At 42.7% G+C, this 12,147-nt stretch overlaps 1 protein-coding gene across 1 annotated transcript in view; it reads right to left on the reverse strand.

Annotated features, from left to right (window-relative positions):
- ACOXL (acyl-CoA oxidase like) overlaps positions 1 to 12,147 on the reverse strand; it is a gene marked incomplete at its 3' end in the record, with an annotated part of 382,726 nt that overhangs the window by 136,156 nt on the left and 234,423 nt on the right. The window contains 1 exon segment of the mRNA XM_082852053.1: positions 5,296 to 5,385. Within this exon segment, the coding sequence (XP_082708179.1) occupies positions 5,296 to 5,385 (90 nt within the window).

Below are 12,147 nucleotides of genomic sequence, written 5' to 3' on the forward strand. Positions count from 1 at the left end.
AGTAATTGGATTTGGTGGAGGGTGTAATTAAATTTCACCAAGGGCCTACAACCTCTGCCCCAGGAAAATAATGAAAGGGTCAGAAAACCTTCCATCTTGCTCAAAGGGAAATATATAAAGCCTGCAGAAACTCTGAAGCATGTGCCTGCTCTGTCCACATCTCCTCAGTTATGGGACAGCAGCTCTAGTATCCTCAGGATCGCTAAAGAATCCCACCTTCAGGCAGAGGGTTGAAAGCCCTGTAATGGAAGAATACTATGAAAATTACTGACCAGTTTCTGTCCCCTGGTCTCCTGAAATTTCTATCTCTGCTTCGATAAGTGGAATCAAAACAGAATCCAGCCCAGAGAGGGATAGCCTCCCCAACATGGGCTGATTCCAACACTCAAGTGGAAGGCCAGGTTGACCAGTGGAGGGTAGCTAGCGCCACCTTCTCCACCATTGGGTGGATGCCAGGCAGTCTGAAAGCTCTGGGTACAAAGCAGGGCATGTCAACTGTAGGTTTCCTGGTAGGCTGTGTCAACTGGCAACAAGCAGGCAGGCTGGCCCCACTCCTTCCCCAGTAAATCTCAGTCTCTCACCCCAGGAGACTAAGCTGTAGGTTTCCAGAGCTGTGGCAGATGCTACTGCTGTAGTCAAGTTCTCTGATGTGGGGAGGATGGCTGTCCTGCCATCAGACAAGCCTTCAGAGAAATGCCTGGCTCTCTGCCCCAATCCCTCTCCTGCTCTCAATCCCTGTGACTCAGCATCTCTCCAGAGACATCCAAAAGAAACAACTCCCACTTCCATCAGTGTTCCCTTGAGCTCATCCATCAATTCCATCCCATCTGCTTCCCATTCTCCAGAAATTTATCAAACTCCTTTGTCTTCTGATGGCCCCTCCACCACTGTCAATGCCCCTGCAGATGTGTTCCCCTCTATTCTTTCTTCTAGTTATTTCAAAAGGATTGAAGAGGAAAGAGCTGCCTTGTTGGTGTTCATGCCATGATCTCGAACCAGAAGTCATCCCCTTGGTTTTTAATCCTCTTATCTATGGTGCAGTGTCTAAGGATCTTCTCTCCTTCTAATTCTGGAAGTTGTGGGAATGCTTCCCCACTCACCACCACCTTTAATCTTTCATTTTCTTAGCAATAAAATCAAGAAGGGCATCTGCCTTATCTTAGAGCACCACTGCGGAAGAGCTAACACAGAAGGCCTGAGACTGCTATTCTTGGAAGGGTGTGCTTGCAAGGATGCCCTTGGCTGGCATCTGGAAACCTGGATTCGGGGAGGGTTCCCATCATTCTGTGACTGACAAGGGTGGCTCTCTGTGCCTAAACACTTTGTGCAAACAATACGGTTTGTGCTGAACACCTGTTTTCTGTTTGAAAATCTGGAATTCTAATATGTGCTAGGCAGAGGGTACCTATGTGACCAGCCTCCAGTAAAAACGTTGGATGCTGAGTCTGTGATGAGCTTCCCCGGTAAACAGCGTTTCACATGTATTGTCACAATTCACTGCTGGAAGAATTAAGCATGTCCTCTGTGACTCCACTGGGAGAGGAGTCTTGGAAGCTCACGCCTGGTTTCCTTCGGACTCTGCCCATGTGCCTTTTCCCTTTGCCGAGTTTGTGTTTTATCCTTTTGCTACAATAAATCCTAACCATGAGTATGACTATATGTGGCATCCTGTGAGTTCTCCTACAGAATTATCCAACCTGGGGGTGGTCTTGGGGACCCCTGAACCACACCACATATAAAATCAGTGTTTCCATCTCTTGATAAGCTTTGATCATAGCTTGAGGTAGTATTTTTCCAGCATGTGTCTGGAAGACGTCTATCTGGAAAACTGGCCAAAGAAGGCCTACACAATCTGTTTTTTTAAGGTATTTTTTTAAATTTATTTATTTTTGGCTGCGTTGGGTCTTCGTTGCTGCGTGCAGGCTTTCTCTAGTTGCGGCGAGCGGGGGCTACTCTTCATTGCAGTGTGCGGGCTTCTCATTGCAGTGGCTTCTCTTGTTGCGGACCACGGGCTCTAGGTGCGTGGGCATCAGGAGTTGTGGCTCGCAGGATCTAGAGCGCAGGCTCAGTAGTTGTGGTGCACGGGCTTAGTTGCTCCACTGCAATGTAGGATCTTCCTGGACCAGGGCTCGAACCTGTATCCCCTGCATTGGCAGGCAGATTCTTAACCACTGTGCCACTAGGGAAGCCCCACAATGACCATCCCTGGCTTCCTTCCTCAGCCTGGGCCTCAAAACCCTGTATGGGTTCTTACTGCATGGGTGCTCTGCCTCTTTGTGATGACACATGTCCTCCTGAGCAGGCAGCTCAGCCTCCCTCCAGCCCAACATCCCTGCATCCCCGCCCTCCGTGGTCCAGAGTCCCTCTTTTCCACTGCCCATGCTCCCATTTATGTGACAATAAGCAAGCTGTCCCTGTTTCTCCTCTGCTTCCACTTCGCTTCATGGTTAGAGATTATGACTCTACTCCCATAACTACATTAAACCACCTTTCCATAGTGTCTACAAGCTAGAGCTTGCAAATAAAGCACTGAGTCACAACTTCAGGGTCAAGCACCGTCGAAGCACACGCTTGAGTGTGAAATATACTCCTGAAGAGGAAATTGTTGAAAAACCTCACACACTTGGCTTATCAGCTGAGATCGAGAGTGTGAACTAGTGCCATGTCTGATTACTGAATATTCTTAAGGAGTGTTTAGGTGGGAGGGAGACAGAAGAAAAGCAATTCTTAATCCAGCCCACAGTAAATGGCAGTTCTTAGATAGCTGTCCCCACTCTACTCTACTCATAGTATATTCTTGGCTCCCTTATCCAATATTAGTTGACCATATATGCACGGCTTTATTTCTGGGCTCTGCATTCTGTTCCATGGGTCGATGTGTCTTCTTTAATGCCAGTACCATACTGTTTTGATTACTACAGCAGAGTCCTGCACAGCTGGGGAAGCTGGGTGTTCACTCACATGCTCTCATTTTCCCCATGGGAGAAACCACCAGCCAAGAAGGTCTTTTTGTCCTTTAGCTGTGCCACCCTGGGAGAGAAGTAACGCAGGTAAAGTGAAGCTGTCCCTCTTGCCCTCTTCAATGTGTTCAATCTCAGATTTTTTGTTTGTTTGTTTGTTCCAACAATGTGCTGGAACTTCTCCACTGGACTCCTGGACTTTCACAAAGGAACTCTCATCCATGAATAATTGTCAAAACTGGTGTTCTTTGGGGGAAAGATGGCAGAAAACGCCTCTTCCACCATTTTGATGATGTCTTAGAATAAGCTCGTCTATGTCTACAAAAAACTCTGTTGTGATTTTATTACATTATATAAATTGTATAATGTAATATATAATCTCATTATATAAATATAGATAGATCAGTTCTGGCAAAAGGGACATCCTTCCTGTGCAGAGTCATCCAATCTGTGAATATATTTAGTATGCCTCTCCATTCACTTAGGACTTCTTTGATTTCTTTCAACAGCATTTTGTAATTTCCAGCATAAAGATCCTATACATAGTTGTTAGATTTACACCTATGTATTTTGTTTTCTTTGAAAAAATTGTAAATGATATTATATGTTTAATTTCAGTTTCCACATGTTCCTTAATGGTATATAGAAAGCTGATTGATTTTTGTGTACTGATCTTATATCCTGTGGTCTTGCTGAACTCACTTATTAGTTCTAGAATTTTTCTGCAGATTCTTTGGATTCTCTATGTAGACAATGATGTAATTTGCAAATAAGAACAGTTTTCATTTCTTTCCCTTTTAATCTCTATGTAGTTTATTTATTTTTTCTTGCCTGATTGCCCTCACCATAACTTCTAACTCCATGTTGAGTAGCAGTGGCACCAGTGGACATCCTTGACTTACATCTGATCTTAGGGGGAAAGCATTCAGTGTTTCACCATTAAGCATGATGCTAGCTACAGTTTTTTGTGGATACTTTTTTATCCACAAGTTGCAGAAATTCCCCCCTATTCCTAGTTTGCTGAGAGATTTTATCAAGAACCATTGTTGGATTTGGTCAAATGCTTTTTCTGTGTAAACCAACATGATCATATGAGTTTTTTTCTTTTTCAGTCACTTGATACGATGGATTACATTGATTGACTTTTGAATGTTGAAGCTGCCTTGTATACCAGGAATGAATTCCACTTCTTCATGGTATATAATTCATTTTATACACTGCCAGATTTAATTTGTTAAAATCTTATTGAGGATCTTTGTATCTAAGGTCATGCAAGTTTTTGATATGTAGCTTCCCCTTTTTTGTACTCTCTACTTTTGGTATCAGAGTAATACGAGCTGTATGAAACCGAGTTGGGAATTGTTTCCTTCTCTTCTATTTTCTGCAAGAGATTTTGTAAAACTCTTCTTTAAATGTTTGATGGAATTCTCCAATGAAACCTAGACCTGAAGCTTTCTTTGTATTATCATTAAACATTAAATTTCTTTTCTATTATAGGACTACACAGGTTGTCTATTTCAAGTGGCTGCATTTGGGTCTTTGTGGTTTTTGAGGAATTGGTAATTTCTTCTAAGTCATCAAATTTATTAATGCAAAGTTATTTTCTAGTATTCCCTCATTATTATTTTAGTGGCTGCAGGATATCTAGTTATATATATTTTTTCATTCCTAATACTGGTTATTTGAGTCTTCCTATTTTTTGACTTTGTCATTCTTGCTAGGGAGTTAACAACTTTATTGATTCTTTTCAAAGAATCAGCTTTCTGTTTCATGGATTTTTCACCTTTTCAGTTTCATTGATTTGTGCTCTTTTCTTTGTTAGTCTCTTTTTTATGCTTGGTTTATGCTTATTTTGCTCCACTTTTTTATTTTCTGGAGGTGGGAACAAAATTTTTGATTTGAGACATATTCTCTTTTCTAAAGTAAGCATTTAATGCTATAAATTTCCCTCTAAGCATTGCTTTATCTGCATCCAACATTTTTTGATATGTTATGTTTTCATTTTCATTCACTCTATGTATTTGAAATTGGACCTTACAAACTCTTTGGGAATAGCCTTCCCAGTAGAATCTATATGACTCCATATGTACAAGAAGTAGTTTTCTTAAGCCAAGAAAAGATATAGTTCAGCATCAAAGATCAGCTAGGAAATAAATAAATTAACACCCCTTCAATTCAACTACTGCAAAAATCAAGTGCTTAAGGGAAAAACACCTGCCAATTAAGCGAAGACATCAGACGAAGATAAAACATATAAAGCATTTCAGATTTCTGGATAACTCTTGATCTTGAAAATTATGCTGTTTAAAAAGAATAAATATTTCCCAAATCTTACCTGCAGCATTACAACACTGTCACCTTCAAAAGTTACAAACATATCTGTGTCACATTTTAAGCTTGAGATTCGGTTTTCCATCATGTAACCCTATTGCAAAAAAAAAAAGAAAAGCAGATTTTAAATTTGCAGTCCCATCGTTATAAAGGACTAACATTTTCTTTGAAATTAAATACACACAATTGAAAAAAAGAAAATAACTCTATTTCTCCTACCCAGAATAGCCATTCTAAGAATTTTGACCCAACCCATGAGCTTTTGGTCCATAAATATTATTTGAGGGTATGGCCTTTGTTGGTAGTAAAAACATTTGAAAACAATCATGTCACATTTTTCCAAAATATTTCAACAAATTATGCTAATTTTTTCTCTTTCTCTTCCAAATCTTATGAATTTGAATAAATGTCAAGGTATTTGTGATTATACCCCACAATATGCAGGAGAAGGATGCCTCCCCCACCCAAACCCTTTTTTAATTAGTAAATATACCTATGATTCCTGGGAGACAACATAAAAAATCCTAAATTGCCACTCTGCCTCTTCATGTCAGTAAATATTCTGCATCATAAATATACACTCCAGCTTCCACCCAGTTTTTTTACTTTTTTTCTTTTCTCACTTCCTAAAATCCTTATTTAAATGGCGGTAGCCTGCTGCTCCTTTCCAAAGTGGTGAAGTGTTTCTGCACACACACTGGGAGAATCAGCTGCTCCAGAGAAAGCTGATCAGCCCCAGGCCAGACGTGGAGGGAGCAGAGTTGCCCGCGTTTGGCCACAGGCCCTTCCCCCTCTCAAGGCCTCTGTGCTCTCTTTCTTCCAGGCCATTGTCCTCCCCCTTAACTCTCAGAATCCTTCCCACTCTCAGAATCTGCTTCCAAATCAGCCCTACCATGTAAGTTACATCACAGGCAGCTGTCGCATCACCTCTCCCAGGAGTATGTGCACTTAGCACTTTGGCTCTGTCTAGGAACGACAAGATTCAGCCCCTGTTGGAATTTTCAAGCCACATGGGCCAGGGAGGGTCACACACGGTGCTCCCGTGGGCAGCCGTATACTCCAACCTCAAGGTACCCATTATCCTTGGGGTACCTGCTTCATTTCTGAAAACGGCCACTTGAGTCACAGAAGTGGGCACTCTGGGCTCCCACTGCCTGCAGAGCCTGAAGTCCTGTGAGCATCCCTGCTTTCCTGTCCCGGAGCCATCCTCTGACGCCCCGCTGCTTCCCCTGGTCCGCCTCTGCATCACGGCAGTCCAGGCAGGCCCTCTGCACGGTGTTAGTTTACAGAAGCAAAGGCATCTTCACAAACCCTCAGGAATCCTTCATAACTTTCATAAAGGTAAACTGATTATATTTATGGAAACAGAAATTGGTGGCATTTCCAGCCTGGAGAAGTTCAGCCGTGCCTCCCCTCCCCCACCATAACCACAGGGTAAACCCCCTCATTCCCGGGCAAACCACATGAGATCAGGTTCTGACTGTGATCAGGCCCCAGAGTGTTTCCCCTGCAAGGGAGTAGCTGACTCACTTTCACCATCAGCATTCTACCATTTATCGAGTATCTGCCACGAGCCAGATACTGAGCTGGGTGCTTGACCCAGACTTCGTTTTATTATTTCACTTAATCCTTTTCCTCCTCTCAATAGCCCTGTGAGGTAGGTGTTACCCCATTTTACAGATGAAGAGAGCAAGGCTCAAGGGCTATGTTGGAATGTTTTTGAATAACCCCTCAAGTTCTGGTACGGAAAAGATGAACATGAGACCTACCACCTCAGACTTGGGAAGAAGCTGTTATATATAAGAAGCACACCTGCTAAAGGCTCAAAATAATAATTCTGAAGAAATAAAGTACTTTTTCCTTGATCATTTTGCTCTGGTCTCTTCCAGCAAGAGAGGGAGAAACAGGTTCTCTGTTGTTCTGACCTTTTTGAACTGTTCACACCCTGCCCTGGAAACCAGGCCATCAGGGATTTAAAATAACCCTAGCAATGGCTCACTCAAAAAGCAGCAGAGTGGAGGAGCTTCAAGATGGCGGAGAGGTAAGACGTGGAGATCACCTTCCTCCCCACAAACACATCAGAAATACATCTACACGTGGAACAGCTCCTACAGAACACCTACTGAACGCTGGCAGAAGACCTCGGACCTCCCAAAAGGCAAGAAACTCCCCATGTACCTGGGTAGGGCAAAAGAAAAAAGAATAAACAGAGACAAAAGAATAGGGTGGGGACCTGCACCAGTGGGAGGGAGCCGTGAAGGAGGAAAGGTTTCCTACACTAGGAAGCCCCTTCGCGGGAGGTGACTGCGGGAGGTGGAGGGGGAGAGCTTCGGAGCCGCGGAGGAGAGCACAGCCACAGGGGTGCGGAGGGAAAAGCGGGGAGATTCCCGCACAGAGGATCGGTGCCGACCGGCACTCACCAGCCCGGGCGGGGAGGGACTGGGAGCTGAGGCTCGGGCTTCGAAGGTCGGAGGTCGGATCCCAGGGAGAGGACTGGCGGTGTGAACACAGCCTGAAGGGGTTAGTGCGCCACAGCTGGCCGGGAGGGAGTCCAGGAAAGTCTGGAGCTGCCGAAGAGGCAAGAGACCATTGTTTCGAGGTGCGCGAGGAGAGGGTATTAAGAGCACCGCTTAAAGGAGCTCCAGAGACGGGCGTGAGCCGCGGCTAAAAGCGCGGACCCCAGAGCCGGGCATGAGACGCTAAGGCTGCTGCTGCCGCCACCAAGAAGCCTGTGTGCGAGCACAGGTCACTATCCACACCCCTCTTCTGGGGAGACTGTGCAGCCCGCCACTGCCAGGATCTCGGGATCCAGGGACAACTCCCCCGGGAGAACGCACGGTGCACCTCAGGCTGGTGCAACGTCCTGCTGGCTTCTGCCGCCGCAGGCCCGCCCCGCACTACGTGCCCCTCCCTCCCCCCCGGCCTGAGTGAGCCAGAGTCCCCGAAACAGCTGCTCCTTTAACCCTGTCCTGTCTGAGCGAAAATCAGACGCCCTCCGGCGACCTACAGGCAGAGGCGGGGCCAAATCCAAAGCTGAACCCCGGGAGCTGTGCAAACAAAGAAGAGAAAGGGAAATCTCTCCCAGCAGCCTCAGGAGCAGCGGATTAAATCTCCACAATCAACTTGATGTACCTGCATCTGTGGAATACCTGAATAGACAACGAATCATCCCAAATTGAGGAGGTGGACTTTGAGAGCAAGCTTTATGATTTCCCCCTTTTCCTCTTTCTGTGAGTGTGTGTGTGTGTGCTTCTGTGTGATTTTGTCTCTATAGTTTTGCTTTTACCATTTGTCTGACGATTCTGTCTGTCCGTTTTTTTTTCTTCCTTTTTTTTACTATAGTTTTTAGCGCTTGTTAGCATTGGTGGATTTGTTTTTTGGTTTGGTTGCTCTCTTCTTTCCTTCTTTCTTTCTTTTTTTATAACTTTAAATTTTTTTAATAATAATTTTTTATTTCAATAACTTTATTTTATTTTGTTTTATATTCTCCTTCCTTCCTCCCTTCCTCCCTTCCTTCCTTCCTTTCTTTCTTTCTGCCTTTTATTCTGAGCCGTGTGGATGACAGGCTCTTGGTGCTCCAGCCAGGCATCAGGGCTGTGCCTCTGAGGTGGGAGAGCCAAGTTCAGGACATTGGTCCACAACAGACCTCCCAGCTCCACGTAATATCAAATGGCGAAAATCTCCCAGAGATCTCCATCTCAACGCCAAGCCCCAGCTCCACTCAATGACCAGTAAGCTACAGTGCTGGACACCCTATGCCAAACAAGTAGCAAGACAGGAAAACAACCCCACCCATTAGCAGAGAGGCTGCCTAAAATCATAATAAGGTCACAGACACCCCAAAACACACCACCAGACGTGGACCTGGCCACCAGAAAGACAAGACCCAGCCTCATCCACCAGAACACAGGCAATAGTCCCTTCCACCACGAAGCCTACACAACCCACGAAACCAACCTTAGCCACTGGGGACAGACACCAAAAACAATAGGAACTACGAACCTGCAGCCTGCGAAAACGAGACCCCAAATACAGTAAGATAAGCAAAATGAGAAGACAGAGAAACACACAGCAGATGAAGGAGCAAGGTAAAAACCCATCAGATCTAACAAATGAAGAGGAAATAGGCAGTCTACCTGAAAAAGAATTCAGAATAATGATAGTAAAAATGATCCAAAATCTTGGATATAGAATGGAGAAAATACAAGAAAAGTTTAACAAGGACCTCGAAGAACTAAAGAGCTAACAAACAATGATGAACAACACAATAAGTGCAATTAAAAATTGTCCAGAAGGGATCAATAGCAGAATAACTGAGGCAGAAGAAAGGATAAGTGACCTGGAAGATAAAATAGTGGAAATAACTACTGCAGAGCAGAATAAAGAAAAAAGAATGAAAAGAACTCAGGACAGTCTCAGAGACCTCTGGGACAACATTAAATGCACCAACATTTGAATTATAGGGGTCCCAGAAGAAGAAGAGAGAAAGAAAGGGCCTGAGAAAATATTTGAAGAGATTATAGTTGAAAACTTCCCTAATAAGGTAAAGGAAATAGTTAATCAAGTCCAGGAAACACAGAGAGTCCCATACAGGATAAATCCAAGGAGAAACATGCCAAGACACATATTAATCAAACTATCAAAAATTAAATACAAAGAAAAAATATTAAAAGCAGCAAGGGAAAAACAGCAAATAACACACAAGGGAATCCCCGTAAGGTTAACAGCTGATCTTTCAGGAGAAACTCTGCAAGCCAGAAGGGAGTGGCAGGACATATTTAAAGTGATGAAGGGGAAAAATCTACAACCAAGATTACTCTACCCAGCAAGGGTCTCATTCAGATTTGACGGAGAAATTAAAAACTTTACAGGCAAGCAAAAGCCAAGAGAATTCAGCACCACCAAACCAGCTTTACAACAAATGATAAAGGAACTTCCCTAGGCAGGAAACACAAGAGAAGAAAAAGACCTACAATAACAAACCCAAAACAATTAAGAAAATGGTAATAGGAACATACATATTGATATTACTTTACATGTAAGTGGATTCAATGCTCCAACCAAAAGACACAGACTGGCTGAAAGGATACAAAAACAAGACCCGTATATACGCTGTCTACAAGAGACCCACTTCAGACCTAGGGACACATATAGACTGAAAGTGAACAGATGGAAAAAGATACTCCATGCAAATGGAAATCAAAAGAAAGCTGGAGTAGCAATTCTCATATCAGACAAAATAGATTTTAAAATAAAGACTATTACAAGAGACAAAGAAGGACACCACGTAAAGATCAAGGGATTGATCCAAGAAGAAAATGTAACAATTGTAAATATTTATTCACCCAACATAGGAGCAACTCAATACATAAGGCAAATACTAATAGCCATAAAAGGGGAAATCGACAGTAACACAATCATAGTAGGGGACTTTAACACCCCACTTTCACCCATGGACAGGACATCCAAAGTGAAAATAAATAAGGAAACACAAGCTTTAAATGATACATTTAAAAAGATGGACTTAATTGATATTTAAAGGATATTCCATCAAAAAACAACAGAATACACTTTCTTCTCAAGTGCTCATGGAACACTCTCCAGGACAGATCATATCTTGGGTCACAAATCAAGCCTTCTTAAATTTAAGAAAATTGAAATCGTACCAAGTATCTTTTCAGACCACAATGCTATGAGACTAGATATCAATTACAGGAAAAAGTCTGCAAAAAATCCAAAACACATGGAGGCTAAACGATACACTACTTAATAACCAAGAGATCACTGAAGAAATCAAAGAGGAAATCAAAAACTACCTGGAAACAAATGACAATGAAAACATGACGACCCAAAACCTATGGGATGCAGCAAAAGCAGTTCTAAGAGGGAAGTTTATAGCAATACAATCCTACCTTAAGAAACAAGAAACATCTCAAATAAACAACCTAACCTTACACCTAAGGCAGTTAGACAAAGAGAAAAAAATACCCCAAAGTTAGCAGAAGGAAAGAAATCATAAAGATCAGATCAGAAATAAATGAAAAAGAAATGAAGGAAACGATAGCAAAGATCAATAAACTAAAAGCTGGTTCTTTGAGAAGATAAACAAAATTGATAAACCTTTAGCCAGACTCATCAAGAAAAAAAGGGAGAAGACTCAAAACAATAGAATTAGAAATGAAAAAGGAGAAGTAACTACTGACACTGCAGAAATACAAAGGATCAAGAGAGATTACTACAAGCAACTCTATGACAATAAAATGGACACCCTGGAAGAAATGGACAAATTCTTAGAAATGCACAACGTTCTGAGACTGAACCAGGAAGAAATAGAAAATATGAACAGACCAATCACAGGCACTGAAATTGAAACTGTGATTAAAAATCTTCCAGCAAACAAAAGCCCACAACCAGATGGCTTCACAGGCGAATTGTATCAAACATTTAGAGACAAGCTAACACCTATCCTTCTCAAACTCTTCCAAAATATAGCAGAGGGAGGAACACCCCCAAACTCATTCTACGAGGCCACCGTCACCCTGATACCAAAACCAGACAAAGAGGTCACAAAGAAAGAAAACTACAGGCCAATATCACTGGTGAACATAGATGCAAATGCTCCTCAACAAAATACTAGCCAACAGAATCCAACAGCACATTAAAAGGATCATACACCATGATCAAGTGGGGTTTATCCCAGGAATGCAAGGATTCTTCAATATATGCAAATCGATCAATGTGATACACCATATTAACAACTTGAAGGAGAAAAACCATATGATCATCTCAGTAGATGCAGAAAAAGCTTTAGACAAAATTCAACACCCATTTATGATAAAAACCCTCCAGAAAGTAG

Source organism: Leucopleurus acutus, assembly GCF_964270905.1.
Source record: "Leucopleurus acutus genome assembly, chromosome: 12".
NCBI classification, from domain to species: domain Eukaryota; kingdom Metazoa; phylum Chordata; class Mammalia; order Artiodactyla; family Delphinidae; genus Leucopleurus; species Leucopleurus acutus.